Source organism: Gorilla gorilla, chromosome 18 (assembly GCF_029281585.2).
Source record: "Gorilla gorilla gorilla isolate KB3781 chromosome 18, NHGRI_mGorGor1-v2.1_pri, whole genome shotgun sequence".
Classification (NCBI taxonomy): Eukaryota; Metazoa; Chordata; class Mammalia; order Primates; family Hominidae; genus Gorilla; species Gorilla gorilla.
In genome coordinates this window covers 6,784,791-6,804,037 of record NC_073242.2, presented here as the reverse complement: position 1 = coordinate 6,804,037, position 19,247 = coordinate 6,784,791, and the positions used below count along the sequence as shown (strand labels likewise).

At 56.8% G+C, this 19,247-nt stretch overlaps 2 protein-coding genes and 2 non-coding genes across 4 annotated transcripts in view; all 4 read right to left on the bottom strand.

Annotated features, from left to right (window-relative positions):
• Positions 1-4,423: 4,423 nt before the first annotated feature.
• On the bottom strand, positions 4,424-4,496 carry TRNAR-CCU (transfer RNA arginine (anticodon CCU)). The gene has a single exon. It is a non-coding gene; the product is annotated as a tRNA-Arg (tRNA).
• A 1,977-nt stretch (positions 4,497-6,473) lies between these two features.
• Positions 6,474-6,546, bottom strand: TRNAR-CCG (transfer RNA arginine (anticodon CCG)). The gene has a single exon. It is a non-coding gene; the product is annotated as a tRNA-Arg (tRNA).
• A 727-nt stretch (positions 6,547-7,273) lies between these two features.
• LOC101135164 (caspase-14-like) lies at positions 7,274-13,179 on the bottom strand. The gene is made up of 11 exons (XM_004057152.4): positions 13,123-13,179; positions 12,893-13,033; positions 12,569-12,764; positions 12,385-12,473; positions 11,438-11,548; positions 11,132-11,299; positions 9,741-9,963; positions 9,302-9,418; positions 8,824-8,898; positions 8,183-8,286; positions 7,274-7,527 (listed from the first exon to the last, which is right to left on the bottom strand). The coding sequence occupies exons 1-11, from the start codon at positions 13,159-13,161 to the stop codon at positions 7,414-7,416; spliced, it is 1,377 nt and encodes a 458-aa protein (XP_004057200.3). The 5' UTR covers positions 13,162-13,179; the 3' UTR covers positions 7,274-7,413.
• A 1,227-nt stretch (positions 13,180-14,406) lies between these two features.
• Positions 14,407-19,247, bottom strand: part of ZNF213 (zinc finger protein 213) — a 7,855-nt gene continuing 3,014 nt past the window's right edge. Inside the window, exons 3-6 of the mRNA XM_004057069.5 lie at positions 18,833-18,956; positions 18,556-18,629; positions 18,261-18,384; positions 14,407-16,797 (exon numbers count right to left, since the gene is read on the bottom strand). Of these exons, the coding sequence (XP_004057117.1) occupies positions 16,139-16,797; positions 18,261-18,384; positions 18,556-18,629; positions 18,833-18,956 (981 nt within the window). The 3' untranslated portion in view covers positions 14,407-16,138. The remainder of the gene's footprint in view (positions 16,798-18,260; positions 18,385-18,555; positions 18,630-18,832; positions 18,957-19,247) is intronic.

Sequence of the window (19,247 nt, the reverse complement as noted above, 5' to 3'; positions counted from 1 at the left end):
AGGCAAACATAGAACGCTCCACCAACCAACTGGCTTCAGGATATATCAGGATCCCCTTTGTCTTGTTTCATAAAAAAAGAGGCCGCGCGTCGTGGTTCATGCCTATAATCCCCTCACTTTGACCCCAGGAGTTTGAGACTAGCCTAGGCAACATGGTGAGACCCCCAGCCCTTAAAAAAAAAATACAAATTTTCGCCAGGCTTGGTGGTGCGCGCCTGTAGTCCCAGCTACTCCAGAGACTGAGGCAGGAGAATCACTTGAACCCGGGAGGTAGAGGTTACAGTAAGCCGAGACTGTGCCAGTGCACTCCAGCCTGGACAACACAGTAAGACTCCGTCTCAAAATAATAATAATAAAAAGAAATTGGCCGGGCGCGGTGGCTCACGCCTGTAATCCCAGCACTTTGGGAGGCCGAGGCGGGCGGATCACGAGATCAAGAGATCGAGACCATCCTGGCTAACACGGTGAAACCCCGTCTCTACTAAAAAAGAGAAAAAATTAGCCGGGCATGGTGGTGGGCGCCTGTAGTCCCAGCTACTAGGGAGGCTGAGACAGGAGAATAGCGTGAACCCGGAAGGCAGAGCTGGCAGTGAGCCGAGATCGTGCCACTGCACTCCAGCCTGGGCAACAGAGCGAGACTACGTCTCAAAAAAACAGAAAAAAAAAAAAAAAGAAATAAATAAAAATTACGTATGTATAAAATTTGCATACACGTTCCATATTCAGTAAACAGAGCATTTGGGACCCTCTCTGCATAATATTTGCCTTAAGAGGAATTCTCCTTATATTTCCCCCCAGTTTAACACTGGCAAAAATTCTCATAATTGCACGCTACAGCACACCAGGGACTCTCACCTACCATCAGGGACGTGGTCCTCATTGCCAGCCAGCCAGCCGGCCAGCCAGCAGGGGAGTCAAATTTAGAATCTCACCCTTGTAATCTGGTTCTGGGCTAGGTACCATGGCTCAGGCCTGTAATCCCAGCATTTAGGGAGGCCAAGGCAGGAACATCACTTGAGCCCAGGAATTTGCGGGTGCAGTGACCCATGATCGTGCCACTGCAGCCTGGGCAACACAGTGAGACCCTATCTCCAAAAACCAAAACAAGTATTTATACCTCTCTAATAACTGTCATATTAAATATTCTGTGAAAATAGCTAATGGGAGGTGTGGTGGCTCATGCCTATAAGAACAGCACTTTGGGAGGCCAAGGTGGGAGTATTGCTTGAGCCCAGGAGTTTGAGACCAGCCTGGGCAACATAGTAAGACCCCGTCTCTACAAAAAATAAGTAGCATGTGCCTGCAGTACAAGCTACTCAGGAGGCTGATTGGGGAGGATCACTTGAACCTGGGAGGTCGAGGCTGCAGTGAGCAGTGATCACACCACTGCACTCCAGCCTGGGTGACTGAGTGAGACCCTGTCTCAAAAAAACAAAAAAACAAAAACAAAAACAAAAACACAAAAAAAATAGCTGATGGTTTCCTGACTGCTACCTGGACATTGGTTTGGTAACAAATTTTGGCTTCAATGCAGTGCTGAGGTCCTTACCAATGGAATGTGAGATGATATAATTCACAGTATACAACAGCATCGTGATCAGGCAATGTGTGACCTGGTTGATTATGAGGAGTTGCAGACTGAAGCAAGTGCCCTGGGTGACCAGTGGCTGCTGTGCCTGATTGTTGCAGCACAGGTGACCACACGGACTTTCATTAGTTCATGGCATGGAAAGAAGTCTTCTGAAGGCCCTGGTTTGCTTACAGAAAGAAAATGACAAGATCAGGTCTCTAAACTTTTAGACTAAGTCATGTTCAGAGACGCAGGGACAATTTATGGCAACCATACAATAACCTTAAAGCCACAAGGCTGATATTGCTAAAAATCAAACATGTCATTTAACTAGGCATGTTGCAGAATGGCAATGTAAATTGAATTCACAGCCTTAGGAAATCTTTGGTGTGAAAGATACAGCATTGATTAGGAAGAAGTGGTGACATCAGATTGGACTCAAAATTGAGAATCTTGAACTACAAAGGTTGACCTTGGAGAAAACAGCATACATGACAAAACAGAAACAAAATAAGTCTGGCTACTTTAAGCCATCATAAGGAGGATGGGATATGATTTTGTATCTGGTGAATTTATCCATCTGGGTGCATATCCCAAAGATCCTATAGTTAATATGTTATCTCATGCAGCTGACCATGGCCCTACCAGGTTTCTTGGTTGGTTGGCTGAAAATTGAACTCAGTGGTGGCCTATGTTCAATAAGACCGGGCTGCCAGAACGTCTCAGGCAAACTGTAGAGAAAGAAACCTAAAGACACCAAGCAATGTTGGAGTGCATCTTTCACGCATGATGTGCATACCACTGAGAAGACCAGAGGACACTCCTTTTCTTTCTTTCTTCTTTTTTTTTTTTTGTTCTTTTTTTTTGAGACGGAGTCTTACTCTGTCGCCCAGGCTGGAGTGCAGTGGCATGATCTCGGCTCACTGCAACCTCTGCCTCCCGGGTTCAAGTGATTCTTCTGCCTCAGCCTCCCAAGTAGCTGGGACTACAGGCGAGCGCCACCACACCCGGCTAATTTTTGTATTTTTAGTAGAGATGGGGTGCCACCATATTGGCCTGGCTGCTCTAGAACTCCTGACCTCGTGATCCGCCTGCCTCGGCCTCCCAAAGTGCTGGGATTACAGGTGTGAGCTACCGCACCAGGCCAGGACACTCCCTTTCACAAGGCCTCCCGAAAAAATCCATCACGGAAGCATCAGCTTCCTTAAGTAGCTCTGTGGTGGCCATTCTCTACAGGTGGCCTATGATGGTGGAAGGTAATGCCATTGAGGTGAGGAAGGTAACGCCATTGAGGTGAGGAAGGTAACCCCATTGAGGTGTGGAAGGTAACCCCATTGAGGTGAGGAAGGTAACCCCATTGAGGTGAGGAAGGTAACGCCATTGAGGTGAGGAAGGTAACCCCATTGAGGTGAGGAAGGTAATGCCATTGAGGTGAGGAAGGTAACGCCATTGAGGTGAGGAAGGTAACCCCATTGAGGTGAGGAAGGTAACCCCATTGAGGTGAGGAAGGTAACCCCATTGAGGTGAGGAAGGTAACCCCATTGAGGTGAGGAAGGTAACCCCATTGAGGTGTGGAAGGTAACGCCATTGAGGTGTGGAAGGTAACGCCATTGAGGTGTGGAAGGTAACGCCATTGAGGTGAGGAAGGTAACGCCATTGAGGTGAGGAAGGTAACGCCATTGAGGTGAGGAAGGTAACCCCATTGAGGTGAGGAAGGTAATGCCATTGAGGTGAGGTCCCTGATTTCAGTGGAGATGATGGGGTCCAGGATGTTTGGGGAACTGGGAGAAGCCAGGCCAGAGCTGGAAAAACAGAAGAGTCCCAATTATGGGTTTTATTTATTTATTTATTTATTTATTTTGAGACGGAGTCTCACTCTGTCACCCAGGCTGGAGTGCAGTGGCGCGATCTCCGCTCACTGCAACCTCCACCTCCCGGGTTCAAGTGATTCTCCTGCCTCAGTCTCCTGAGGAGCTGGGATTACAGGCGCGTGCCACCACGCCCGGCTAATTTTTCTATTTTTAGTAGAGACGGGGTTTCACCATGTTGGTCAGGCTGGTTCGTGATCGTGATCCGCCCGCCTCGGCCTCCCAGAGTGCTGGGATTACAGGCAGGAGCCACTGCGCCCGGGCCAAATATGGGTTTTAAAGGCAAAAGCCAACCATGTTTTTATACATATTTGTGACAAAACTCCAGCAGTGGTCCCCATCAGAGCGGCTTCTGATTTTACTTTACACCATGTCCTGTAGTTCGGGAAATTTTTACCTTGAAGATGGCATCATATATTGCGTGGATTTAAGAAAAGAATACTATGGACTATTTCAAATATGTATTAAAAGAGAGAAAATAGTGCAATGTCCCCTCATGTCCCCCATTATCTACTCATGGATAAGTAGTTTCATCTATACCTCCATCCAGCTTATGATTTCTTTTTTTTTTTTTTTTTGAAACGGAGATTACAGGCTGGGATTACAAGTTTAAGCCACCGCGCCTGGCCTCAGTTTTATGATTTTTAAAACAAACCAGTTGTCCTGTAATTTAATCTGTAAATAATTGTGCGTTTATTTAAAAAAAGGATTTAAAAAATATATGTAACCATAATAGAATTAACAAACCTGGAAAAATAAACAATCATTCCTTTCTATCAAGTTAAATGGATGGTACTTAACATCCTGTAAAAGATTCAGCTCCTTTTTTCTGTAACCTGAAATTGTGCTGGTCTTACTTGAAAACAGGTTGAGGTTTCTGACTTACAGCCTTTTGGTAATTTTCCCAGAATTCCGCACCTCTACGGGAGTATACCAAATTCCAAGTGTTCTGCCCGGTAAGGAACACTAAAATTCGGCCTTTTTTTACCCCGGGTGGGACTCGAACCCACAATCCCTGGCTTAGGAGGCCAATGCCTTATCCATTAGGCCACCGGGGCGGACAATAAAACGCTGTCGCTTGTCTTAGGCCAGTCTCTCCATCACTCCGCGGTGGTGCCTGCACAGCCTGCCCGTCCCACCCTGGCCTTTCTCCCGCCCCTCCACGGCAATCCAAGCTTCGGTTCAGATCTCGTCCGCTCCTGAGCATCCTCGGGACCCCAAAGAGACGGCGCACGTGCAGAGGGACCTGAAAGACACCGAACGCCAGATTTTTGCCTCGGCTCTTTGGTCTAGGGGTATGATCTTCGCTTAGGGTGCGAGAGGTGCCTGGATCAACTGCCTCACAAGCCGTCGTCTCCACTCAGGAGACAACCCAAGTCTAGGGGTAATTAGTAGCGAATGATGCACTTGCGATGGGTAGAGTGTATGGGAAGGGGCACGCGATGCCAGCTCAGCAACTGGCTCCTCATCCCGAGCCCGCCGCTTGCGGAGGTGTGTTATTTTCCTTTTTTAAAAAATCTGTATTTTAATGAAGTTCTTTTCCTTTAATACCTAGTAAACGCTTCAGTCCAGGAGTTCGAGACCATCATGGGCAAAATAGTGAGCTCCCCGTCTCTACCAAAAACAAATACCTTCGTAAACCACTGAAACATCAAAAAAAATTAAAGGAGAAAGTGACACCCTGCACAACGCCAGGTCACCAGCGTCCGCCGACCGGAGGCCATGCCTGCAGCTGCGACTCTCCGTAGCCTTCACCCCCTGGAAGGATACCCCACCCCGTGGAAGGATACCCCAAGAGGCGCTGCTCGGCACCCGGACTAAACTCGGGTTCCGCTGGTAGACGTTTTTTTTTCCCTCGGTGAAATATTAACTCAATCCTGGAGATACTCTTTGAATTTTATTTTATTTTATTTTATTTATTTTCTATTTTGAGACGGAGTCTCCCTCTGTCGCCCAGGCTGGAGTGCAGTGGCTCGATCTTGGCTCACTGCAACCTCCGGCCTCCCGGGTTCAAGCGATTCTCCTGCCTCAGCCTCCTGAGTAGCTGGGAGTACAGGCGCGCGCCACCACGTCCCGCTAATTTTTGTATTTTTAGTAGAAACGGAGTTTTACCATGTGAGTCAGGCTGGTCTGGAACTCCTGACCTCATGATTCGCCCGCCTCGACCTCCCAAAGTGCTGGGATTAGAGGCGTGAGCCACCGCGCCCGGCTCATCACCACTATTTATAATCGTTTACTTTTTTACTTTGTTACCCCATGATCAGTTGATACAAAGTTTTCCATCACAATAATCAATTAAACTACACATGTCGCCGGGCGCGGTGGCTCACGCCTGTAATCCCAGCACTTTGGGAGACCGAGGCTGGACGATCACCTGAGGTCGGGAGTTCGAGACCAGCCTGGCCAACATGGAGAAACCACCCCCGCCCACCCCCCCACCCCCCTACTCCTACTAAAAATACAAAAATTAGCCGGGCGTGGTGGCGCGTGCCTGTAATCCCAGCTACTCGGAAGGCTGAGGCAGGAGAATCGTTTGAACCCGGGAGGCGGAGGTTGCAGTGAGCGGAGATCAAGCCATTGCACTGCAGCCTAGGCAACAAGAGCTAAACTCCGTCTCAAAAAAAAAAAACAAAAAAAAAAACAAAAAAAAAAAACACTACACGTGTCTTTTGACCCCTTGGGGCAACTCCTCACCGCAAGCAATCCCAGCCCCGCGTCTGTCACGGTTTCCATCACCTGAACTTTAATTTGTGAAGTCAATCTCCTACCAGATCCCAGGACCCGCGTTCTCTGGCTTCAAGCTCCGCAGTCCGCCAGGGCCCTGCCGGCGTTCTCTGGGTCGCCGTCGCTGCTATTCTGGCCCTGGGTCCTTAGCTACGCGACTGCAGGCGCAGGGCGAGGTCTGAGTGTTCCTACGGGGGTAAGGGGCGAGCGACCGGCGCACTCAGTTCGAGTGTCCTAGTCGCCCAGGGTGCAGTCCCAGGTGAAGAATTTTTTTTAAGTGGAGCTGGAAGAAAACGTTAACAGAGAAGCAACGACCACGAAGGGACTCGAACCCTCAATCTTCTGATCCGGAATCAGACGCCTTATCCATTAGGCCACGCGGCCCTGCGATTGAAGAGTTCTCAGCTATTCACATAAAGCTTTCTATAGCCTATGCTGTGGCTTTAACGCGCATGCTTAGAGTGAAGGGAGGCCGGTCCTTCCGAGGCTCCCGGTGGGCGGGACTCCGAGCTGGGCCACCGCGCCGGGCCGCTGAGGCTGCTGGGTGGAAACCGCCGCCGCGGGCCCGGGACTATGAGTTCGAGCCCTGGCGAGCCCGCCCTACCCCACCCTCCCCGCAGCAGGCCCCTCCGAGACGCCGTTTGGGAGCGCTTTCCCCCATGTGCCTCCCGAAGCTTTGGGTCAGGGGCTGCAAGCTGCTTCCCCAGCCCCTGTGCTTGCTCCATCACCGGTGAACCTGCAAAGGTGTGTTTCAGAGGCTTTTGGCCCCAGACTTTATTCTGGCCGCCTGGAAAGCGGAGGCCGTGTCTCCTGAGTTTCTGTGGCCCAGCGCGGGGTGGAGGTGGGGCGCGCGTACACAGGGACATGTCTGGGAGAGGGATATGCGTCCTCTTCCTGGGACCCCTCTCCCCCTGGACGCTCCCATAACCGAACTGCCAACCCAGCCCAGCCCCGTCCAGCCCATGTTGGGTTCCTAAGTCCCGGAACCTGGGCACAGGCCCCAGCTCGGTTCCCATGGACACTATTGCGTCCATATGCAGTGCCAGGCGCTTTACACACATTATCTCACTTATTTCACACGTCCTTGAGAACAGGCACTGTTCACGGCAGATATTTATTGCACGGCCACCCCCACGCTGCCACGCCTTGCTCTCAGATGAGGAAACCGTGGGGGATGGGGGGTGGATGGAGGCAAGAATGGCGCCGGGATCTGGCCACCGTCTCAGCAGCGCCCCCGTGGCCGCCGCACCCTCAGGCCTGGAGGCAGAGCCGGCGCCGGAGCGAGCTGCGGATCTCCAGGCAGGCCTTGCGGAGTTCATCGCAGTCGGGGCCCAGCACCTCCTGCTCACACACCCGCCTGTTGACCTGAGGACCACACCCAGCCTGTGCCCGGGGCTACAGCCCTCCGGGGCTCAGCCTGCCCCAGGGGAGAGCCCCTGGCTTGGTACATTGCAAGGCCTAAAATTTCAAGGGCTGCCTGGACATCTTTGAGGCTCGCAGAGTTCCAGAGGCCTAACGGTGAATTCCTCTGCTCTGGCCAGACATGTCCCCACCCAGCAGGACAGGCTCCCACCCCCTAGGTCCCCTCTCAGCAGACCAGCTGCACCCCACCTGGTCCTCACCTTAATGGACTTCAGCCCCCTGACAGGCCTTGGAAATATTCAAACCAACCAACCACATCTGCCCGTGGGAACCAGGGGGCATCTCACTCTCTTGTCACTACAAAGCCAGCTTCCCGCTGGCCCTGCAGGTTCACCCTGCTCTGAGCACAAGCCCAGGTGGCCCCGCATGGTATGCAGTGTCCTCCTCCCCACCCGACTGCAGTACGTGTGACTAAGAACTGTGGTGCATGGCATCTGTGCAGCGTCGGCCATCCTGTGTTTGGTTATCTTGTAGTATTGAGGGCAGAGGATCCCTCCTTCGCCAATGGAGTTCATAGGAGGTGATCAGAATACCAGGGCTGGGGAGAAGGGCAAACCCAGCTCCTTGCCCCTTGTCACCCTGGAACTCCCCAACACACCTCAGTCAGCAGCTCCAGAAGGTCTCTCCCGGGGTTGGCTCTGAGGACCTCCACCAGTGTCTGGATAAAGTCTGAGCCCTTGTCATCGCGATAGGCCACATAGCCTAGGTCAGGGGATCAGGGCCAGAGCATGAGACCAAGGCCCCAACCCTCTGCCTTCCAATCCCAGGGGTCCTATTGTTGGTGGAAGGTGGGGTACAAGCAGGCAGGACCCAGGAATCAGGCAAGAGAACAGGGCAGGGAGCAGGGACTTCTCGCATCTGGAACAAGTTGTTGCTAGGTATTTGCAGAGGTGAGCCTATGGAGAGATTCACTACTGAACAAACATTTACTGTGCACCTACTATGTGCCAGACACTGAGCAGGGCCTTGGGGCAGGCAGATCTGCCCTGGCCTCGTGGAACTCACAGCCTAGAGGAAACCTGCACACACAGTGGTTGGCACAGCTGCGCCTCACAGCACTCACCATCACTGCTGTTACTACACATCATAACCCATGTAGGGAACATGGCTGGACCACAGCTGGGCTGGCATCTCTGTGCCCCAACCCTAAGCCCTAGCTGCCCCTAAGGCTACTCCAGATCTTAGGCCAGGAAGCTGGGCCCTGTGTAACCACAGGCTCCCGATGACCCATCTCCTTACCCTCTGCGGCTGAGTAGACCGTCAGGATGTCTGCTTGGTCAGAGCTCCCTGGAGGGGTGCCTCTGCAGGAGCTGCCTGCAAGAGGAATCAATTCCAGTGATCAACATCGTGGAACTCCATCAGCCCCGGGAGCTCCCCATCTGTGGCTTAAGGGCAGCCCAGGGAGGTGGAAAGAGTGCAGGGCAGGAATGACAGACGGAAGTTCAAAGCTCGGCCCAGCCACTTACCAGCTGTGACCTCAGAAAAGCTATTTGACCTTGCCGACTCCAGGGTTCTTGCCAGGCTCCAACAGGGGAAGAAGCTCCCACTTCCCAAAGGCCCTTGTGGTTTAGGAAGATTTTTTTCTTCCCATTGTCTTGGCAAACAGAGGATGCAGGTGGCAGCCATACCCCAGCTTAGAGCCCTGGAGATGCTCTCTGGACGGTCCCCACCACCAGCCCTGCCCAAGCCCAGGCCCTGGAAGGAAGGCAGAACCTACCTTGGGCCTCAGCGTAGATCTGCAGGACATCTGCATGGGAGGGGACAGATAGAGGTGCCCGCAGCCAGCTCCAGTACCAGGGGAGAGCTGTGGGCCCCACACCAGCATCCCTGTTTCCTGAAGAGGGTGGGGAAAGGCAGATAGTCTCACTCCGGGGATACCTGGGGGTGCTCAGGGGTCTAGTGTGAATGTGGGGTCAAGGTGAGAACCCAACTCCAGAGCTCCAGGGCAGCCTTGCCAGACTGGAGACATTCAGAGCGCTGAATGACAGGTGTTGAGAGTTAAGGGTTCAAGGTCGTGGACTTGACCTCTAGGAGAGGACAGGAGAGGGGGCAGGGAAGGGCGGGTACCCGGGCTCCCTGGAGAAGGTAGACAGTGAGTCCCGGGGGCTGAAGCTTGGCGGAGGAAAGTGAGGGCAGGAGGAGGCCGGGCCGCTCACCCCCACGGCAGGCCTGCAGCAGGAAGATCTTCGGGCGGCCCTGCAGCACCTGGCAGCAGCTCAGCTCCTGCATGAGTGCCTCGGGCTGCACCTCTTGCCCGTCAGCCCCCAGCAGCTGACCCCGTGGTCCCCCATGGGCCATCAGGGCCACAAGGACACAGCTCACAGGGCCCCTGCAGGTGTCCAGTTGCTCCCGGAACTGGGCCAGCTCCTCCTGGAAAGCCTGGGGTGGGAACAATGTTGAGGCCTGGGCCAAAGCCACCACCTCCCCAGCCACTGGCTGCCCTCTGTGAGGCTGACAAGGTTTCCCAGATCCTGCCCCACCTGGCCTCCCACCACCTGCCACTCACAGGTCCAGGGAGGAAGCCCTCTTTTTTTTTTTTTTTTTGAGAGGGAGTCTTGCTCTGTCACCCAGGCTGGAGTGCAGTGGCGCGATCTCGGCTCACTGCTATCTCCGCCTCCTGGGTTCAAGCGATTCTCCTGCCTCAGCCTCCTGAGTAGCTGGGACTACAGGCATATGCCACCACACCCGGCTAATTTTTTGTATTTTTAGTAGAGATGAGGTTTCGCTGTGTTAGCCAGAATGGTCTCGATCTCCTGACGTCGTGATCCGCTTGCCTCGGCCTCCCAAAGTGCTGGGATTACAGGCGTGAGCCACTGTGCCCGGCCTGTTTTTGTTTTTCGAGACGGAGTCTTGCTCTGTCGCCCAGGCTGGAGTGCAGTGGCACAATCTCAGCTCACTGCAACCTCGGTCTCCTGGGTTCAAGCCATTCTCCTGCCTCAGCCTCCCAAGTAGCTGGGATTACAGGCACGCACCACCACGCCCTACTAATTTTATCTTTATAGTAGAGACGAGGTTTCACCGTGGTAGTCAGGCTGGTCTCAAACTCCTAATCTCAAGTGATCCACCCATCTCAGCCTCCTAAAGTGCTGGGATTACAGGCGTGAGCCACTGTGCCCGGCCAAAAGCCCTTTTCTAACTCCCTCCTGCAAGGCCTTGGCATGGCCTCTTTAGAGGTGACATACAGACCCAGCTTCCTGGAGCCAGTTCTCCTCCTGCCCTCGTGGGGAAGCTGCACCAAGAAGTTGAGAGGTGTGAGGAGAGCAGAGTGGGCTGCTGGGAGCCAAGAGGGAAACCAAGACTTGGAGCTAAAGCTTTGAGCTGGGGAGGGGGCGGGGGGGCCAGAGAACCAGCCAGTGAGGGAGGCCTCGGGGACCCTGGAGACCAGGCTTCCAGAGGCAGGGAAGTGACGGGCCAGATGCAGGCAACAGGGAGCACAGAGGCTAGACTTGTGGTGCACTTCCTGCCAGTGATGGAGAGAGGCCCCCGGTTTCTAGGGAGGGGTGGTCTTCCTTCAGAGCACCAGCGGAAGTTCTCGGCTTCCCCTCACCTGGGCTGTAGGGTCCGTTCTCACGGTGGTCTCAAAGCCCAGGGCCCGGCACAGGCCCCCCAGCGCCTCCACGTCATGCTGGGCCCCAGGCCGGCCTTGGATCACAGCCAGGAGGAGGGCAGCCCTGGCCTTGGACAGGTCATACTGTGTGCTGGGACTGGGGGCTGGCTGCAGAGAGGGTTAAGACGCATCTAAAGTGGCCTGAGAGGACTCCAGCTCCTGGCCTCCCCGGCCTGGGTCCCCCTAAGCTTCTGTCCCACTGGAAACTGTGGCCATGTGATTGGACCCCTGCCCTGCCCCCCTCACCTCAGGCCTCCAGGGCTCCACGCCTCCCAGGCACAGTGCCCCCCTGAAGGAGCTCCGAAGGACGGGGCAGCAGGTGCCCCCTGCGGACTCTTCAGCCACCCTGTGGAAGAGCTGGGGATGGGGCCGAGAAAAGACTCAGCCAGGCTTGTGGCTTCTATAGTCTCTTCAGGGTCACCTGCCAGAATGCAGACAGGAGGAGGCCAGCAAAGGACAGACAGGCAGGATGGCCTCAAGCAAGGCCCAGGCTCCAGTTCAGGCTCAAGGTTATGGACTTCCCTGGGCATGGATGGCCTTGAGTGGACAGTGGCCACACCATTAACCCCTGCCCCGGGATCAGTGCGCAGAGAGGTGGGGATGTTCCCTAGAGCAGGGCAGGGCCTGTCAGGAAGGCTCACGGGGTGGGCACTACCCTGCTGGGTGATCTGTGGAGGAGAGCTGGGGCCCCCTCATCCCCAGGGCTGCCCAGGGGCCACCCAACTACACAATGAGACCTTCAGCCATGGAGACCAGACTTGAAGCATTCCCAGTCCCAGCCTCCAGGGTCCTGCCATCTAACAGGGCGGACAGCCACTGCTTGGTGTAGAAAGGGGCAGCCTGAAGTGCAAGCGTGGATGCAAGGAAGGGCATCGCTGGCAGCCTGCAGAGGACTGTGCAGGGCTCCCAGGACAACAGGAAGACATAGCAGGCAGAGGGAACCGCTTGGGCCAAGGCATGGAGTTGGGAGGAGTTGAGTGTCGGGGATCCTGAGTGGGTTGTCAGGGGTCCCGAGTTGAGGGTGAGGGGCTGAGACCACTTCTGTAGACAATAAAGGAGGTTTGTAGAATGAATCAGAGGGAGGATACAAGTGAATGAATCTAACTGTAACTGGCTTAGGGGGGCACAGCAGAACCAGCGGAGACAGCAGGACCAGACCCGCTTCCCTGGGCCTCCCCCTCCAGCGTCCCCACCTCCGTCAGCAGCTGCACCAGGGACCAGTGAGGAGAGCAGCCACACAGCTCTCTCAGGCCAGCAAGGAAGGCTCCGGGCTCCAGGGAGGCTGGGTGGAAAAGCAGCATGTTGGCCTGCAGTGAGGCCCGAGGCTCTGCCCCTGGGTCCCTGCCCAGCTCCTGGATCCTGACCCAGCTCACTCACACCCAGGGCCACTAGAGAGCAGCAGGAAGACTTTAGGGCAGCCCCGCAGGGCCCGGCAGCCGCTCAGCTCCCGGACCAGCTGCTGTGGCTGCCTCAGCTGCCCTCTGGGGGCCACCAAGGCCACTAAGGCACACCCCACAGGGCGCCCGTGGGCATCCAGCTGCTCCTGGAAACAAGCCAGTTCCTCGAGGAAGCCCTAGGGGCAAGAGTGAGACCGACGTGAGTCTGGGGAGGTTTTGGGTGGGGAGGAGATTCTGGGTCAGGGGAGAGTGGGGAAGGGGTCGGTGCTGGGCCTAAGGGTGGGTGTAAGAGGCAGAGGCTCACCTGGACCGGGACCTCCCTCCTCTTGCAGCTCTCAAAGCCCAGGGCCTGGAACACGTCCTCCAGGGCAGTGACTACAGCGGCCGCCACCCCAGGGCTGCTGAGCATCAGGGCTGCCCTTGGACCCTGGACGTCATACTTCCCCTGGGGAGGCAAGGCCAGAGCTGGGCTGGGCTGGGCTGGGGCTCAGCTAGGAGGCAGGAGCAGCTGGGCCAGGCGGTGCCTCCTGCTACCTTTCTCCCCAGGCTGTCTCGAGTGTCTGCCATCTGCATGGCCAGCCGCAGGGTCCCAGCCACCAGGAAGGCCATAGGGCCAGACGGGGCTTCCTCCAAGCACCAAGCACAGAGCTCACCTCCTGGCCCTGGGCTCTCAGTGCCCTGGGTCCTAACCCTTGCCCTCTACCCTAACGAGTGCTATCAGCTCTGCTTATGAGCTGAGCTGGACTCTGCCCCCTCCCTGGAACCCTGGGTCCTGGCCCCGCTTTCCCAGCCTGGGCTCCATTCTCTGGCTCCTGCTGGTGACTTCTTTGCTGGCACTGACATGCCCCTACCTGAGCCAGGAACCTGTGCTCAATCCTATTCTTAGCTCCTGGCCTACGTGCTTATCTGATCTCGTTACACCCGAGTGTCTTCATTTGGAGCCAGCCACCGCCACCAAGAAGTCCTTGTACCATCCCGGCCACCCGCCACACACATGCACACAGCACCAGGCCCCCAGAGGTAAAAATCACCAACTGGAATCAGCCTTGTCCACAGCGAGACCTCGCTTTCTTCTTACGGGAAACGGAGACCATGACAGTGACCGCAGGATGATGTGTGCATGGAAGGTTGGCTAAGAAAGGCCTAGGGGCAGAGAGGGCTGGCACACGCACACCTGTTACCAAGGGACCAGAGCGTCTTGTCCACCGGCCCCCGCCTCCCCTCAGCCAGGGGCCCTGAGGCCACTAGCAGGTGAAAGAGAAGGAACCAGCATGGGTGGAAGGAGGGGTCGTGCCTGGATGATCACTAGTTTTGACCACGCACCCACCAGCCCTTGGTGGGTCCCGGCCTGGGGCTCCTGGTAGGGAGAAGTTGGATGTCAGGGGCTGGTGGGAAGGGCAAGCCCGCTGTCAGCCCCTCCTCCAAGGGACTCAGCCTGGGGCAGCCTTGAGTTCCAGATCCCCAACACGCAGCAAGAGGGTCCCACCACTGACCAAGCAGCGTCTATGGGCCCTTCTTCCTTTCACAGCTGTGGGAGAGGAGTGGCCTGGTGAAGACCCTGAGTCCTGCTCAGCTCCCCGTTCTGCTGGAGCACAAACGGTGCTCCCAGAGCAGGGCAGGCACTAGCTGACACACGGGGACAAGAGTCCCAGGGGACACGGCTGCCCATTGGGGACCAGCCAACCTGGGCGCCAAGGACGCAGCTCCCCCTGGTGACGGTGCAGCAGCGTGTGCCACCAGGACACAAGGCCAGGGCAAGGGGTTTATATTCCAGGTATCCCCACCCTCCAGCTACCGAAAGAACAGAACAGCCTGGAGGCAAGTTTTCACGTTTATTAATACTCTTCTGTTGCCCTTTGGAGGTCTGTGGGGGAGTCCTTGCAGGGCCTCTGGTCTGTCCCTGTTCATGGAAGGCAGTGCTCAGGAGGCAGCAGCAAAGTGCCAATGAAGCGGGGCGTTAGTGCCGATGGAGCCGGGAGCCGGTGCCGGTGGAGCCGGGAGCCGGTGCCGGTGGAGCTGGGCGTTAGTGCCGATGGAGCCGGGCGCCGGTGCGGATGGAGCGGGGCGTTGGTGCCGATAGAATGGGGCGCCAGTGCCGTTGGAGCTGGACGTAGTGATGATGGAGCGGGGTGGTAGTGCCGATGCAGCTGGACGTTAGTGACAGTGGAGTGGGACACCAGTGCCGATGGAGCAGGGCGTTAGTGCCGCTGGAGTTGGGGCGTTAGTGCCAATGGAGTGGGGCGTTAGTGCCGATGGAGTGGAGCATTAGTGCTGATAGAGTGGGGCGCCGAGTGGGGCGCCAGTGCCGATGGAGCGGGGTGCCGGGAGCGATGGAGCAGGGCGCCAGTGCCGATGGAGCAGGGTGCCGGGAGCGATGGAGTGGGGCGTTAGTGCTGATGGAGTGGGGCACCAATGCCAAAGGAGTGGGTCATTAGTGCCGCTGGAGTGGGTGCGTTAGTGCCGATGGAGTGGAGCATTAGTGCTGATAGAGTGGGGCGCCGAGTGGGGCGCCAGTGCCGATGGAGCAGGGTGCCGGGAGCGATGGAGCAGGGCGCCAGTGCCGATGGAGCAGGGTGCCGGGAGCGATGGAGCGGGGCGCCAGTGCCGATGGAGCAGGGTGCCGGGAGCGATGGAGCGGGGCGCCAGTGCCGATGGAGCAGGGTGCCGGGAGCGATGGAGCAGGGCGCCAGTGCCGATGGAGCAGGGTGCCGGGAGCGATGGAGTGGGGCGTTAGTGCCGATGGAGTGGGGTGCTAGTGCTGATGGGGTGCTAGTGCTGAGTCTGGTGCAGCCGCACCTCTGGAGGAAAAGATGGCAGCCAGGCGCCCTGTTCTTGGTCTCCAGGGTTGGCCTCCTGTCGCTGCAGCCACCATTAGCCTCACCAGATTGGTGGGCAGGTGGCTCTCAGAGCCTCATGCTAGGGCAAGTAGGCCGAGGGCAAAGGCAGGCCGAGTCCGTGTGGCCAGGACAGGGCAGAGTGGTCATGGCCTGGAAACGGGAGTGGGAGGGGGCCAGAAAGCCCCTGCCGCCGTGACTAAGACCCGCGGTCCCACAGGTGTGGGCTGTCTCTCCCAAAGTCCAGCAGCCCCCTGGGGGGCCAAGGCCAGTCCTCCACGCCCACTGAAAGGCACAGGTTGGCAGGGCAGAGGCCTGACCCATGGACCCACCCCACAGGGCGGGGGCCAAAGAGCCACACAGTCAAATGAGGCTCGGGGGCTTCTGGGAAGGGACCTAGACCTGAGTCCTTGCCACCCTGCTGTCCCTGCCAGGAATGTGTTGGGGCTCCAGGAAACTAGAGGGGAAGAGAAACGCTAGGTGCAGAAGGGGGAAAGAGGACAAGATCGGGGGCGGGAGGGGAAGGCTTCCGTTCCCTTTGAGTGCTGGGCAGGTCCTCAGAGCCAAGCAGGGCAGGCGAGCTCCGAGTGTGAGATACCCTGGGGTCCCTCGGACAGCCCGGAAGGTGGCCACAGATGGAAGGAGAGTCCCAGTGGTGAACAAAGCAGGATGTGCCGTGGCTGGGCCTCCCCCGTGTTTCCGGCCAAGCCAGCTGCTCACCCCACGGGCTGGGCCATCTTGGCGTGCAGGCTCTGATGCGCGATGAGGTGCGCGCGCTGCTTGAAGCTCTTGTCGCACTCTCCACAGCCGAAGGGCCGCTCACCGGTGTGCACACGCCGATGGTCCAGCAGGTAGGAGCGCAGCGAGAAGCTCTTGCCGCAGTCGCTGCAGCCGAAAGGCTTCTCGCCCGTGTGGATGCGCTGGTGGTCGGCCAGGTAGGCGCTGCGGCTGAAGCTCTTGCCGCACTCGGAACAGGAGAAGGGCTTCTCGCCCGTGTGCACGCCTTGGTGGCGCACCAGGTCCGAGGAGCTGCGGAAGCTCTTGTCGCACTCAGGGCACTTGTGTGGCTTCTCGCCCGTGTGCGTGCGCTGGTGCCGCGCCAGGTCCGAGCCCCAGCGGAAGCGCTTTCCACACTGCCCGCAGCTGTGCGGCTTCTCGGCTGCCAGGTCCCGGAACTGGCGCCGGCGAGTGGGTGGCCGCCCCCGTCGCGCGCCCACCACTGGGCCCAGGGCCGCCCTCGGCCGGTTCTCGCTCTCCCAGGCGTCAGCCTCCTCGGGGCTCCAGGACACAGTCACGTCGCTGCTTGTCTGGCCTGGCACCACCGGCACCACCTCCTGCAGCAGGGACTTCTCACTTTGGCCTTTGAGCCGAAAACCTGCAAGGGGAAGGAGGCGACCTCTTCAGTCCCACTCAGTTCTGGGGCCAGAGCTGAGGTGAGGAAAAAACAAGGCTGGGGAAAGCTCCCTGGCCTCCAGGTTCAGAAAGCCCTGGGTTCACACAGCTGAATCCTCAGGTTCCTCATCTATAAAACAGGGATGATTGGCCAGGCGCAGTGACTCAAGCCTGTAATCCCAACATTTTGGGAGGCTGAGGCGAGCTGATCACCTGAGGTTAGGAGTTCGAGACCAGCCTAGCCAACATGGCGAAACCCCGTCTCTATTAAAAAATGCAAAAATCAGCAGGGCATGGTGGCGCACATCTGTAATCCCAGCTACTCAGGAGGCTGAGGCAGAAGAATCACTTGAACCCAGGAAGCGGAGGTTCTAGTAAGCCGGGATCATGCCATTGCACTCCAAGAGCGAGACTTTGTCTCAAAAACAAACAAAAACCCAAATAAATCAGGGATGATGAAAAAATTCGGCAGAGCAGCAGTCTGAATAACCCTCTGATCCCGCCTGCATGGGCCAGCCCCCTAAGCCATCTGTGCCCTGCAGGCCACACTGGGATCCAATGTCCCACTCTGAACCCCAGATATCAAGCTCCACAGCAGAACAGATTTATAGTAATTTTGAAAATTTTCAAGGGCCGGGCGCGGTGGCTCATGCCTGTAATCCCAGCTACTCAGGCTGAGGCAGGAGAATTGCTTGAACCCGGGAGGTGGAAGTTTCAGTGAGCTGAGATCACACCACTGCATTCCGGCCTGGCGACAGAGCAAGACTCCATCTCAAAAAAAAAAAAGAAAGAAAATTTTTCCCAACTGTCACAGTCGGAAACCGAGGAGCCAAACTGGTCTAGCTAGTGTGGCTCCCTTCACCACGCAGGCTCTAGTTCTCCAAACTCAACACAGATCTGGACAGATCTGGACAGAGGTTGCAGCCCATCCTGCTGGGAATGTGGACTGAACAAGATGATCCCTGATGGTGCTGAGAAGGGGCCTGGCATGGAGAGGGACCTGGTAAGTGCAGTTCTGACGAGCAGGGGCCCAGGCTGGTGAGCAGCTGGGGTTCCCCATCAGCACCCCTGCTCCTAGCAGCCCAAGGTGGCCTCACAACTATGCCTGATCCAAGTCCCAGCTGTGGCCCTTCAGCATCCACTGACCTGAGTCTCAGGTCCCTTATGTGTAAAATGGGGACAATACTTCCATGCACTAGTTGTGAGACTCAAAGGAGAAGCTGCCCTTAGAGCAACTGCAGGGCTGGGCAGCGCCAGCGCCGTCCCATGCTGTGTGTGGAAACGCACAAAAACTGATCATCAGCCAAGAAAGGAGTTACTCAGGCTCCTGGCAAGACCTAGGGAGAGCCTGCTTTGGAACCAGCTAAGGATGGGGTGGGAAACAAGACTGAAGTTCCAGCAGAATCGGGGGCGGCCAGCCTGGACCCAAAGGCCCTGGGTGCTTACCCAGGGTGGTGTTCCGGGAGTTCTCCCGCTTTATGTCCCAGAAGAGATCCCGCTGAGCAGGGTCCAGGGTGCCCCATTCTTCCCGGGAGAAATAGAATGGGATGTCTCCCAATGCCACAGGTCCCTGGAATGGGGTGAGAAGACCCGGCTCAGGCCTCCCTTGCTCAGGCCTCCCAGCAGCACTGGCGGGGACAGGATGGGTCAGATGAAAGAGGCCTGATGGGACAGCAAGTCCCATTTTACAAACTCAACAGAGCCAAGTGCCTTAAAGAAGACAAAGGGACTGGTGACTCACATGGACCCCAGAGACAAAGCAGGTGTCCGTCGTCTCTCCGGTACGCCCCTCTTTAAGACGAGCAGGAGGCTGGGCTGAAGGAGAAGAATGGAGCCTTAGAAAGGCCAGCCCAGGCTTGACACCGACGCCTATGGCCTCCCCAGCCTGTGCGCATGCACACACGCCCTGGACTTCACAGAGGGAGCTGTCCTGCCTGTGACCCTTAGGGCAATGCCAGTGACAAAGCTAGGTCCCTGCCCAGCCACTCGACTGTCCACAAGAACGGAGGCTTACTCACCACTATGGCTGTGCTGCTCCTGGGGAACAGATGGCTGCCTCCGTGCCCCCACCGTCGGGGGAGGCCCCGTGGCCTGGGATCCCCGGCCTGCAGCCTCGGGTTCCGCCTCCTCCGAGGGCACATCCTGTGCAGGAACCACAACATGCTCATCAGCCCGAGACCAGACCGGGGGAGACAGAGTTTACTCCCTGGGAAGGAGACACAGGACATGACCCTCAGGATGCTGGGGTGTGGGAAGGAGACCAATATGGTGCCCCAGGAAAAGTCCGGAGGAGAATGTGATACCAGGTAATGCTGTGTGCCCAAGGATGCTCCCCGATCATTCACGAGGCAAGAACCAGCCCTGAAAGGCCAGAATCACAGCCACTTAGCAAGGGGGTAGCTGGGGACCCTCCTGCCAAAGGCAGAACCCCAT